The 14,308-nt window shown below is 39.0% G+C and overlaps 1 protein-coding gene across 1 annotated transcript; it reads right to left on the bottom strand.

The window, feature by feature from the left end:
- Positions 1 to 442: 442 nt before the first annotated feature.
- On the bottom strand, positions 443 to 9,783 carry LOC131921930 (zinc finger protein 58-like). Its single transcript, XM_059276678.1, has 3 exons — positions 9,660 to 9,783; positions 9,058 to 9,153; positions 443 to 3,082 (listed from the first exon to the last, which is right to left on the bottom strand). Exons 1-3 carry the CDS (start codon positions 9,781 to 9,783, stop codon positions 939 to 941), a joined length of 2,364 nt encoding a protein of 787 aa, XP_059132661.1. The 3' UTR covers positions 443 to 938.
- Positions 9,784 to 14,308: the final 4,525 nt, after the last annotated feature.

The raw sequence follows: 14,308 nt of genomic DNA, 5'->3' as shown, positions 1-14,308 counted from the left end.
CTTTGTTCTTAGTTTTTAGGTGGAAACTCTTGCTACCACGTTGGACGCCATTTGTAGCTTGAGTTTTCCTGCCTGGCCCACAGTCAGGACAAATCTCTCTCACCTGCCAGTCCCACAGGCACTCAGACCCAACCAAGTAAACACAGAGACTTACATTGGTTACAAACTGTATGGCCGTGGCAGGCTTCTTGCTAACCGTTCTTACAGTTTAAATTAATTCATTTCCATAAATCTATCCCTTGCCACATGGCTAGTGGCTTACCAGGATCTTCACATGCTGCTTGTCATCGTGGTGGCTGGCAATGTCTCTCTGACTCAGCCTTCCACTTCCCAGCTTTATTCTCCTCCTTGCCCCGCCTATACTTCCTGCCTAGCCAACGGCCAATCAGTGTTTTATTGATTAATTAGCAACACATTTGCCATACATCCCACAGCAATACAGTGCGAAGAAAAGGTAGAGAACTTGCTATGTTGATTGCCTTTGTTGGCTTCATCACAATGAATTCTCCAAATCTTACATAGACATGAGGAACAGCTAAGTCCTGGTCCTATTCTGCACATGAGTAGGGTTTCTCTCAGGTGAGAATTACTGAGGTTGAATCAGGACTGAATAATAACTGAAACCTTCACTACATCCTTTACATTATAGCTTTGATTTTCAGGATGAAGATTGTTGTGTTATTTAAGATATAAGAAAACACTAAGTGTCAGTCACTCCATTCATGTTTGGACTGTTTTGCTGCAGAATGAATGTTACTGATGGTAGAGGGTGTTGACTGAGAGTTAAAGCACTCACCATTCTTCACATGTGCATAGCTTCCCTACTCAACACATTCATTTGTGCTGCATAAAGTATAAATCATCATCAAAGGCTTTGCCACATTCCACATGCTTGTGGAACTTCTATTCAGAATGAGTTATTTGATGTCTTTGAAGGGCTACAAACATGTAAACTTTTTATTACATCTGTAGGATTTCTCTCCAGTATGAACTGTCTTGTGTCGAGAAAGGGTATAATGATTGACAAAGACTTTGCCACATTCCTCACACTTGTGGTTATTCTCTTCAGAATGAATTGTTTTGTGTACCTTAACATAGGAAGAACAGGAAAATCCTTTGCCACACTCTTCACACTTGAATGGTTTCTCTCCAGTATGAACAATCTTGTGCTGAGTAAGGGTGTACAACTTAGTGAAAGCTTTCCCACATTCCCCACACTTGTAGGGATTGTCTTCAGAATGAATTATTTGATGTCTTTTAAGATCTGAAGAATAGGAAAAAACTTTGCCACACACCTCACACTTGTAGGGTTTCTCTCCAGTATGAGCTATCTTGTGCTCAGTAAGTACAGAAGGCTTAATAAATCCTTTTCCACACAGTTCACACTTGTAGGGTTTCTCTCCAGAATGAACTGTCTTGTGTCTCTTGAGGGTTGTATGTGTGGTAAAGGCTTTGTGGCATTCTTCACACTTGTATGGCTTTTCTCCAGTATGAATTTTTTGGTGCTTTTTAAGGTCTAAAGTAGAGTAAAACATTTTGCCACATTCTTCACATTTACAAGATTTCTCCCCGGTATGATGTAATTTGTGCACAGTAAGGTATGAGAAAGTACAAAAAGTTTTTCCACATTCTTCACATTTGTGTGGTTTCTCAATGGTGTGAGTTCTCCTGTGAACAGAAAGTTCTGGGCGAGTACGAAATTCCTTACCACATACTTCACATTTGAAAGGTTTCTCTTGACAATGAGTTCTTTTATGTCTCTTCAGTTTTGAGGTACAGGCAAACATTTTGCCACATTCTTCACACTTGTGGCATTTCTCTCTAGTATGAACTATTTTGTGCTGAACCAGGGAAGAATTACTAGAAAAGGCTTTTCCACAGACTTCACACTTGTACAGTTTCTCTTGACAATGAAGTCTTTTATGTTTCTTCAATTTTGAAGTAGAGTAAAACATTTTTTTACATTCTTCACACTGATAAGATTTCACTCCAGTATGACTTAATTTGTGCTGGATCAAAGAAAAATTATAAGAAAAAGCTTTCCCGCATTCTTCACACTTGTATGGCTTCTCTCCAGAATGAACAAACTTGTGCTGAGTAAGGGTAGAAAGTGTAGAAAAGGCTCTGCCACATTCCCCACACTTGTAGGGATTGTCTTCAGAGTGAATTCTTTGATGCCTTTTAAGGGCTGAAGAAGAGGAAAAACATTTGCCACACTCCTCACACTTGTAGGGTTTCTCTCCAGTATGAGCTATCTTGTGCTCAGTAAGGACAGAGGGCTTAGTAAATCCTTTTCCACACAGTTCACACTTGTAGGGTTTCTCTCCAGTATGAACTGTCTTGTGTTTCCTAAGGGCTGAGTGATTACGAAAGGCTTTGTGACATTCTTCACAGTTATATGGTTTTTCTCCAGTATGAACTTTTTGATGTTCCTGAAGGTGTGGAGAACAGTAAAATCTTTTCCCACAGTTTTCACACTTGTAGGGATTCTCTCCAGAATGAATTCTTTGATGTTGCTTAAGGAATGAAGGATAGCAAAAGGATTTGCCACATTCTTCACACTTGTACTTTTTCTGTCCAGAATGAATTCCTTTATGTTTGTTAAGGATTAAAGCAGAGGAAAATGTTTTCCCACATTCTTCACATTTGTATGGTTTCTTTTCACAATGAATCCTTTGATGTTGTTTCAGGAATGAAGGATCATAGAAAGCTTTGCCACATTCTTCACACTTGTAGGGCTTCTCTCCAGAATGAATTCTTTGATGTTGCTTCAGCATTGATGGATAGTAAAATAATTTGCCACATTCTTCACACTTATAGGTTTTTTCATCAGTATGATTTTTCTGGTGTATAAAAAGTGATGAGCGAGTGCTGAAGGCCTTATGGCATTCTTTACACTTATAGGGTTTGTCTCCAGTATGAAGTCTCTGGTGTATGAAAAGTGTTGAGCGAGAACTAAGAGCCTTACCACATTCTTCACATTTGTAGGGTTTCTTCCCTGTATGGATTCTCTGGTGTTGAATAAGGAGTGAATTACAATCAGTGGTCTTGCTATAATTGTTATAATTATTGGGTGTTGTTCCTGTTGAGCAAAAGTTGAGAATATGATCAAAAGCTAAGCAATATTCTCTATACTTAGAATGATTACTTATAAAATGGAGAGATTTACTCAAATATATTTAACCATAAATCAGAAACTATAGTGTAATTTAACACCTATCATCACTGAGCATAATTCACAAAATATAGCAGTATGCAAAAACAATCTACACTTCTACTAGAATAAGAGTACAACCAAATGAACAAAAGTAATGGCATATATTTCAAAGTTAAATAGCTAAGTAAGTTGTAAGGGGATTTTACTAACAGAAGTTAACTCACGGAAGTACAGCTGGAGATCCATGAAATTACAACAGAGCCAAGAAAAAGTTAACTGAGATTTATGAGATTGGACCAACATAGAAACACACAATTTTTACCCAAGTATAGACTTATTTTTATATGCTCCATAACAAGTAGACTGTCAATATCAATATTAAATAAAATATCTTGAGGCTTTAGGATGGTATTTTATTTTTTATTTTGTTGACAAGAAAATATATACCTCAAAGATATCAAATTATAAAAGAATTTTCAGGTACGCTTATAAATAACAGAAACTATGCTGAAGACAACATAGTTGTCAATGAATTGTTTTGTTTTGTGCTTTTAATGACAGAGTTTCTCTGCATAGGCCTGGGTGTCCTGGGTGTCCTGGATCTGGCTCAGTCAACCATGCTAGCCTCAAACTCAGGGATCTTCCTGCCTTTGCCTCACAAGTGCTGTGATTAAGGCACGCACACCAAGCCCAGTGATAAAATTACATATTTCTATGAACTATTCATTAATTAAATAACCATTGAGCAATGAATGGAGAGAAACAATGAATAAGGCATGAAAAGAGGAGACTTGTATTTAACCATGAGGTAAAACTTCACAGAAACAGTACTCATAGATACTATTTCTTAGAGCATAGACACTCTTTTTATCTTGCACTGTCCTGATGGATGGACAATCCATCCATAGGTGGAACATGTATGACAAATGATTACAGATGATGCACACTTCCAACTAACAATGCAGAATATGAAATTGCAAAAAAAGAAAAAATACATTCTCCTATATATGTGTATACACACACACATACACACACACACACACAAATGTCATGCATATTAAATCCTTATTACCGTATGACACAAAAAATTATAAAGACATTTTCATCATTCATAAATGAGACAAGTTTCATTAAATGAGTGTAAGTGATATGAAAGAAACTTATGTGTGAAGTTATTGTCTCACAATGGTTTCACACCCAGGGATTTTAGAAATGTGTGCAAACTTTCAGAGGTGTAGAAAACAATTTAAAGTCAGTAACTGAAGTGCCCAAAGTGTTTGCATTTTGCATGAGTTTTACCCAACGACTCCCCCAGCTAGCCAATCCTGCTGAGAAAATGCCCTCATGAAGCCTGACCCACAGCTTTCGAAAAATCCACTCTTTTACAACATAAAAGACATTCTTTGAATCAATGGAAATGAAACTTTTGAAGTTTCAGGGTATAGCAGCCTTTGGTATGAGGTAATTATGGGTTTAACCTTATGACCCAATCATGCCTCATGTTGAGTGGCTAAAATTCTCCCTGGCATGAGCCTGTTCTCCAAAACAGTAAAAAAGGCTCTTTATCTGAACTTCACTGAGTGGCCTTGAACTGTCTCCTGTGGATACAACACTTGGAGGTACCAGCAAAATTTCTGACAAGAGTTTCAGAACACTCTGGGTCTCCCAGCTTGCTTCATTCACTGTTACAGTGGTAGTGTCCCACTGAGACCTTCCTAGGCTCCATAAATATCTCACCAGGGCCAGAGAGTCAGAAATTTCCACTGTATTTCCTGACACCAAAACCAACTGACTCTTTCTGGTCCTCCAAGGAGCTAGGTGAAGGTATTTTTCTCTGGTCCAGATTCTGGTAAGTGGAAAAGTATTGACGTTGACTCCTTCCCTGTGTCTCCTTCTAAGAGTAAAGATGTTGACGGAAGAATAGATAAAAATTTTTGGTTAAGGGGCTGGAGAGATGGCTCAGCGGTTAAGAGCACTGACTGCTCTTCCAGAGGTCCTAAATTCAATTCCCAGCAACCACATGGTGGCTCACAACCACCTGTAATGAGATCTGGTGCCCTCTTCTGGCCTGCAGGAACACATGCAGATAGAACACTGTATACATAATAAATAAATATTAAAAAAAATTTTTGGTTAAATCCTTGTCTTATATCATTTCTGTAGATGCTGAATTAATAATTGAATAGTTCATTTAATGCATGCTGTCTCAGCTACTGTCTTAGCCTTACTTTTTGTCCCTTTCCCTGACCTTCATCGTGGAACAGAGAGTCAGGCCACTGTTTGAGCTCACTTTGGCATCAAGGCAACTGGAAGCTACAGGGTTCTTCTGCCCTCTTGCCTATGGTTCATGAGCAGTGCCAACCTCCTTTCGGAGGTTGCACTCATGGGTCTGGAAAACTCCATGTCTGTTCCTCTTCAAACAGCTCATCACCGGCACTTAGCTCCTCATTGTGGTCTTATTGGGAGCGCAAACCTAGTCAGCTCCCAGCCCCGTGCTCAGGAAGATCTCCCCTGGGCTAGTGGAGATCTACCCATCTATGAATTATAAGATCTCAAACAGGGCAGGGCCCCTTTTACTGCAGAACACAAGGTGGCTGTGGGAGCCACTAGACCAGTGCAGGCAGTGGGGGAAGAGCAGTGCCCTCATGCATCAAAGGGGCTGCCCAGGTGTGGGTCCAGGACTCCAGCTTACCATGGGCAAAGAGTGGCAGCCAGTTTTTCTGTGGGGAGAGCACCTTAGCTGCACTGCTTCTGTGGGAGACTGGAATCAGAACATTCTTTCTGTTCTTGGGACTCCTTTGCCCTATGGCTGAGGTCAGCCCTTGTCTCTGCTCCAAGCCCGGATACTTTTAGTTTCATTTCTAGAACTTTCTGAGTTGCTTAGATGTCTAGTTTTATGGCTTTCTGTTTACATATCTCTAGGCTACAGGTACCAATGTATTTAAAATTTAGAGGTTTGACCCTACAAAACCAATATGTCCCTAGCCCATAAAATCACTATATTATCCTATAAATGTAAATCTGTATAATAGGGAAAATACATAAAGTACTAGTCAGGTTGTCTGCCCATATCTACAGACACACAATATATTTATGGGTATATAAATCACTGGCTTCAGTCTAATAGAGAAACAAATGCTTTTTTAATATAGATAATATCTTTTGGAATTGTCATATGTTGTTTTAGGTCACTGAAAAGCTGGCTTCAGAGATAGAATATGCACCACCCATTTCACACCCAAGGATAATTGTCTCAGAGTTTCTCCCAATGCCCTGTCCTGGATCAGGCTGGCTCCCTGACTCTCTGACAGGCAGAAGGAGAACAACAGGAAAAGACACCATGCACTTGAGAATAGCTAAGAGGTGAACTATTTCCAAGGGAGGCTACTGTTATTTACCTCATGGTAGGAAGATGTGTAGAATAAAAACAACTAATGGGATCCTCATCATTAAGAAGGATAAGAGGGACACTCTGTTTAAAATTGATCAATAATAACTCTAAAATCATAATCAGCTAAATTCTGTTAGAAGCTGTTAACATCACGATCATGATAAGTCCACATACTATCTAAATCATAGACTGTCTTATGTTTTCTATAAGGTTTATCTCTAAACTTTCAAAGCACAATGGTTTAACAGAATGTGTGCACAGGTAATATGAATGCGTCACATTACCCTCGCTGTGTAGTTTGGATTCAACCTTCTATTTAACTGACGTTGCACAGTATCTCCTAAGCTGAACAACAACCACCTTCATAACTAGAGCTGTGTCTGATAAAAGTAATCACAGCCGAGCTTGTTAAACATTAATATTCCTTCAAAAACAGAGGATAGAGGCAAGGTCACTGAACCCTCACTTGAGTACCCACTCATTCCTCCCTGCCAGTTATGGAATTGGGACTCAATTTTATGAGGTTTCAAGGTTTTCTGGAGACACTAGGGTATATAGGCAAGAAAAACTAAAACTGGGTTGGAAGTCCACCTCTGCAGTCATGGGAAAGCTGTCATGTGTACTGAGTAATGGTCCCCATGAAAATAACTATTGCCTAACACCCTCCACTCTGGGAAATTTTCTTACATCATATGGTTAATTTACTTGTTAATGTTATTATGTCTCATTTGAAATTGCTTAATCAAGGGGGCTATATACAAAGGTTCAGATGGCTTTTCAAAGGGAGTAAATCATCTCAATTGATTCTTTACAATCAGTTACCAACTGAACTCATGCTCTATACTCCCCCTTCCAGATTCTTGTTTACAAAAAATGCTCTCTCATCCAAGTTTATTCATATTACTAAAGCTGTTACTGAGATGTAATTCTTTTCTCAGGACCAGTGGAACCATTTAAAAAAGTTATAAAAAAACATAAATATGAAGTTATATCTCTGAAAAGGGTTAAATTGTTTTAGATAAGATAAGTTATATAAGAAGAGGTCAAAATTATAAAAGCTTTAAGAGAAATCACAGTAGGTCTGAATACATTATATGAGACTTATGCAAGATGAGACTTAAAGATAATATACCTGATAGTCAAAAGATGTTAATGTCCTAGGGTTATAATGGTCTATTATTGCTAACAAAAACTGACATAAAGATATCTATCTAGTTACTTAGTGTCTTTGCTAACTTTGTTAAACTTTAGCCATTTGGAGTAACTGATTCATGACAAGAACTGTGAGGGTAATTAATTTCCCATCTTTTTAATCTTACAGGTGTCTTCTTATAACAGTTAACTTTACTATTCTTTCCTCTGGATGTATTCTTTTTTGTTACTGTTTTTCATTTGTTAGTTTGTTTTTCTGTTTTTTTTTTTTTTTTTTTTTACTTTTAAAGACAGGGTTTTTGGTATCCTTGGCTGGCCTGGAACCCCAAGATCTGCCTGCCCTGCCTCCCAAGTGCTGGGATCAAAGGCATGCACCACCACCGCTGCAAATGTATTCTTTCTGACAAAGCAAGGTACTAATGTAGAGTATCTTAGGATTGATTTAGATTTTGTAAAGGTATTTATAAAAGAATTAGGAAACTAAAGTTTCAAATCTCTCCATGGACTGTATTTATGGTTTAAAGTTTATTTGGTATAAAAGAACTTCAGTATAAAAATTGTGACTTTTTTTTTTAGAGACAGGGTTTCTTTGTAGCCCTGGCTGTCACAGAACTCGCTCTATAGACCAGGTTGGCCTTGAACTCACAGAGTTACCTGCCTACACTTGCCAAAAAATGGGATTAAAGGCATGTGCCACCACTGCCCATCTTTGTTTTTTTGTTTTTCTTTGATGTTTTTTTCAAACTGTGACTTTTTAAGGCTCAAAATTTTAATAAGGATAACTTACTTTCATTTATAAAATTCTAATCTATGACAGTTACTAATTTATTGAAAGCTGATAAAAAAAAAGGTAATTAAGGCATAATAGTTATTTATGAGCACCTTAGCAGTGATTAAAATCCTTAATGTGCCCCAATTGTGTTTGTAGTCCTGCTAAATACAAATGTAATTCATTTTCCCAGACAGTATTAAAGGGAGACATTAATTTCTACTTTTTATTATACAGTCCTGTGTACTTGTTATCAGAGTTTATCCTAAAGCAGGTATCTCAAACAAAAATCAACTTAAAGTTTGTTTAATACACAATAATATTCAAATATGAAGTATACTTTTAAAAACTGGTTATTGAATGTTAGAGTAAAAAAGGATTAAATCTAAAATACACTTGCATTCAGGACACACTCAGAATCAAATAGCACATTTACCGTCCAATTTGACACATCCCCTACCAGAGTAAACAGGATGCTGGCCTCATCAAAGGATAAGGATGAATGGGGAATAGGACGTTCCACGTGGGAAAGCCTGCCTCTCTGTTGGATCTTTCAACTCTGTCCCCTGACCCCTCTTTTCTACACACCTGGATGCAGAGGGGCTGGTGCTTGTTTCTTCACATCCCAAGGCCCTTGTCTTTGCTCCAGAAATGTCACCAGGTGTGGCTTGCAGACAGTAAGACCTGTTTGTAGGAAAGAGGAACAAGATGGTTTGGGTGTTCTTCCACTAGGAATTAACTTGCAACTTACAGTACGCTGCTTATGAGAAAAGAAATGATGTAGTAAATGTTTGCAGGTAATTAGTTCCTGAAATGATTTCTGATAGGTATATTAGAATGTTGAAGAGGAATTTACAATCTGCAGATTCTAAGCTTCAGTTAAAGGGGAAAACATTAAAACTGAATTGTGAAACATTTCCATTAACATGAGTGCTCCATGCCTCATGCCATTGAATTTCTCCCAGTCCCACTAGAGTGAAGGATGCATGCTCTTAACACAGACAGGTTAAACATACAAAGAGAAAAACAATGAAATGTTTCTTAGCTATACAGCAACATCCCTAATTTTTCTTAAAATGAAAAATATGATATTTGCTATTGAAAAGCACAAATTCCCATGAGATACTATACAAAGTAGGGAAGCTAGATGTTGAGGTTGAAATAAGAATTCACTATGGATGAGATCCTACCCAAGAAATCAAGGTGGCTATAATTCTCCAGTATCACATCCCTGTACAGATCCCACTGAGCAGGCTCCAGGCATTCCCACTCTTCTGGAGTAAAATCAATGGCCACATCCCAGAATGACAGCATCTCCTGAAATACAGACCAATGAATATTATCACACTTTTAATTAGTTAAAACCACTAAAAATTATATAAATACTAAGATGCATTGGGTTGGATAGTTCTCCTGTCAACTTGACATTGGCCATTTGAGAAAAGAGAAGCATAATTGAGAAAAGATCTCCATATGATGTAACTTTCTTAATTGGTGATGGATATGGAACAACCCAGCCCACTGCGGGTGGTGCCAGCCTGGGCAGGTGGTCCTCAAAGGTATAAAAAAGTAGGCTGAGCAAAGCATGGAGAACAAGCCAGGAAGCAGTGTTCCTCTACAGCCTCTGCTCCAGTTCCTGCCTCCAGGTTCCTACTTAGACTTCCCTCAGTGATGGAGTGTTGCCTGAATAATAATCAGCAAGTACAGAAATAGAAATACTTCATGAATATTTAAAATACACTAGATATTGCTCTGATCTTATGTTCATTTCCCTTTTCCACTTCTTTGTCTGACAGGTACTGATGTGTTTGCAATATTCCTAAAGCATGCTTTGAATAGTTGACACCTGTACCTCAGTGTGCTGTAGCTGAGAATTATGATTGTTGATGCAACTATTTTCTTATTTCAAAATACTCTATGAATCAAAATTTTTCTGCTTTTCATATATTATTGAGTAAAGCCCCAACATAATCTGTATTAGTTAGGGTTTTCTATTGCTGTGAAAAGACACCATGACCACAGCAACTCTTATAAATGAAACATTTAACTGGGTTGGCTCACTTACAGTTTCAGAAGTTCAGTCCACTATCATCAGGATGGGGAGCACGGTGGTGTGCAGGCAGACATGGTGCTGGAGGAATAGCTTAGAATCTTATATTTTGACTCAGAGGTAATAGGAACTCAACTGACTGTCACACTGAGGGAAGCTTGTGCAAAAAAAGACCTCAAAGCCCACCTCCACAGTGACACACACTTGCTTCAACAAGGTCACACCTCCAAATAGTGCCACTCCCATTGGGGGCCATTTTCTTTCAAACTACCACATAATCTATGAGAGCAACAACATTATTTTTCCTTTTTTTTTTAATGCATGAAAAACATTGGGAATTTATATATTAAAGGGGTATTTGGTGTGAATTTTAAGGGTAAGTTTTGCATAGCCTTTCCATCAGTTTTCAGTGTGTTCGTCTCCCCAAACACCATATTTTAGGCTTCTGAAATGAACACTAGATAAAGCTTACACATATCCAACATTTGGAGCAACAGTACAGGGAGCATTGATCACCCTCTTATCACACTGTTCCAGAACACCCACTGTTTGAAAAGTCCCCAAGCCTCGGCTTCCTGATGTCCCTGGCTGACAGTAAACCATTCCATCTCCAACTCCTGTGAGTTACAACTCTGCATGTAGCATATCAATATGATCAAGTGGTACTTTTCCATGCCTGAAATAATTCTCAGTTTCATCCATATTGTCACAAACACCATGAATTTATCCTTTTTTAAAAAAAATTGTTTAAAATATAATTACATAATTTCCCCTTTTCTTTCCTTATTCCAACCCCTCCCATGCCCACTTGTTACTTCTTCTGAAGTACATTGTGTCTTCATCTTTAATTATTACTGTTACATGTGTAGGTACCTACATATGCGTACATAAATAAATATGAACTGCTGATTCTGTTCAGTGCTGTCTGCATGGATGTTTTGATGGCTGACTCCTTGGTGTTGGATAAACAGTGAGAGGACTCATCTATGGGGAAGACTGTAGATTCCCCCTGCAGGAAATCATGTATATTAGCATTTTCAGGCAGTCACATTGTTGAGGTATCATGAGTGCAACTTCCCTTCACTTTGTAGGAGACACAACCTCACAGCATACACAACTGACTTTTGGTTCATATGATCTAATAGCTCCATCTCCAGAGATATTCCCTGAGCCTTAGGTGCAGGAATTACGATGATTACGATGTAGATGTATCCCCTGGGGCAGGGTACCACACGATCATTCTACTCTGCATTTTGGTCACTTTGGTCTTCTGTAATGCTCTCTGACTGCTGCCGAGGGAAGCTTTGAGAAGCTGTGAGAGCTGCACTTATCTATGGTTCTAAGGAAAAGTATTTGGAGTGCAGTTAGGTATTAGGATGGTTTGGTAAAGACTCCTCGAAGATCCGTGACCCATCTAACCATGAGTAGCAGCTATGATTCCAGGCAGGATTTGCCTACTCTTGAGCAGGACTTAAGTCCAATTAGACAGCTACTGTCCATGCCTCGATATGACAGTCACTGTTGCACCCTTAGTGATATCTTGCCATACTGGTCATTGTTGTGGTTCATGGGAACAACAGCTAAATAAAACTGTTTATCACTCCTCTTCCTTGGAAGCTTGCAAAGCGCCTTCCATCACTATGAAAACTTGGACTCAGGTAGGAGGCTTCCAGGTCAAATCCAGCTCCAGTCCTCTGAGTCTTGTATCTGAAGTGCAAGATGTTTTCAGCATCAGTAGGAGAATGGCTATAGTCAAAAGACTTTTGGTACAGAGGAAAAGTATGTTTGGAAAGAACGATTACACTGAAATAAACATCTTTTATCTCAAGGGCAGAGTGCAGAGGACTGTGGAGCAAGATGGATCCCCAAATCACAGCACACTGAAGAAAGTTAGTGAATAGAAAAATCCAGTAATTTCTCAAGAAAAAGCAACTAAACTCCGTTGAAATTTTCTCTATAGGTAGTAGAACACATCCCCACATTTCAAGTAAATGAAAACCACAGATTCCACTCTTCCATACTTAGCAGATCACCGACAACAGGTCAGCTTGGAGAACTGCAGGAACTCAGGGCAGAGTGAAGATGGAAACATCGTTCTCTCACAGAACTGGAGCAGGTCCCCAGTGGTGAACTGACTGCAAGGACCTCTCCCTAATGCTGCCCAGCACCTGTTACCACTGTTCTGGATGGGGAAGTGTTGCTGTGCTGAGGCCACTCTCTGCACTGTGGGCTGCCTGGGGAGGAAGGGCAGAAGGCCTGCCGCCATGGTCGCACTCAGTTGGATTTTAGCTGATATAATTAAAAGCAAACATTTCAGAGGCAGTTGTGACTGGCAATGTCCATTTTCCATGGAGAAGGAAGGCAAACAATGTCAGGCCTGAGAAGGACAAACTGTGATTCATTCAAGATTGCTGCAAACTGAAACTAACTACCAGATAGGTCACTGGAGACCAACTGTCCCTCCCTGAATGGAGGCTGGTCGTAGAGACAAGCCTCCAACAACAGGAAGACAAAGCAGAACTCCTACGAACCACAGGCCCTCTCAGTGTCCCCAGGGAGATATTTCTTGCACCATCCAGACAAACCTGACTACCCAGAGACTGTGGGGAAATCAAAGCTCCTTGCAAGAGAGGGCTGTGTTACTGAGCAGGTTCCAAACCCCAGTGACCCTCCATTCAGGCCTGGCCTTTCTCTCAATTCCAGAACACAGTGCTTTAAAAACTCACCACTAAGAGCATGAAGAAGGAACTCCCAGGTCTTTGTCCCAGCTTTTGACTCATGTGAGTGTGGCGCACAACAATTAATTTTTGCCTTAAGTTATCACATTTGGCTACACTACAACTTAGCATATGGAAAAGACCCATGGAAGACCATATGTCATGTTTTTATTGGAAACATGGAATGTATAATTAGAATATTAGTTCCAAAATATATATTACATGTTTTGCTTTGTATGTTAGATGTCTAGATGTACCTGTGGATTTTAAAGAGTCAGTACATTGTTCCAAAGTCTTCTTTTTTTTTAGGTTTTTTTTTTTTTTTAACCGTGAGTGCTCTGAATGAAATAGTAAATGGAATGTCAAATGTCAGGACTCACATTCTCACCTGACTTTAGCACATCTATACACTATGTTTAAATGGTTTCTGATGGGATTGGAGAGATGGCTCAGCAGTTAAGAGCACTGGCTGCTCTTCCAGAGGACTCAAGTTCAATTTCCAGAACCCACATGGCAGCTCACAATTGTGTATAATTCCAGTTCCAGGGCATCTGACACCCTCACACAGACAAATGTGCAGGCAAAACACCAATGCACATGAAATAAAAATAAATCATTTAAAATAAATAAATAAATGTTTTCTGACACAGACTCAGGTAGCATAGGTTGGCCTTGATTTGCTAGAGGATGACCTTGTGCTCCTGCCTCCCCTGCAGAGACAGCAGGGATGTGCCACAGAGTAAGCTGAAGTTTCTTTTCTTTCTAGTCTATTTACTACAAATTAAATGAATACACACAGGTCTGTACATCATAAGTAAGCATGCTGCTGCACCTGCATGCTGTACAGAGAAAGAATCAGTTTTGATGGAAAAGGCAGCATACTTTTTCCGTCTTAAAAACGTAAAACACGCTACCATTTTCTTGCAATTTATTAACATTAATGATCAAGTGCCTATTATTTTAATTATAGTCACAAAAGACACAGAAAATACTGGTATTTAAGATGAGGTGGTTTGAAGCCCATGTTTCTTAAGAGTAGACTTGTGGTGGTATTGTGTTCACCAAAATATTG

Source organism: Peromyscus eremicus, chromosome 11 (genome assembly GCF_949786415.1).
Source record: "Peromyscus eremicus chromosome 11, PerEre_H2_v1, whole genome shotgun sequence".
In the NCBI taxonomy this organism is placed as follows: Eukaryota; Metazoa; Chordata; class Mammalia; order Rodentia; family Cricetidae; genus Peromyscus; species Peromyscus eremicus.
Note: the sequence above shows the minus strand (reverse complement) of the source record. Positions and strands in the feature narration are given on the sequence as shown.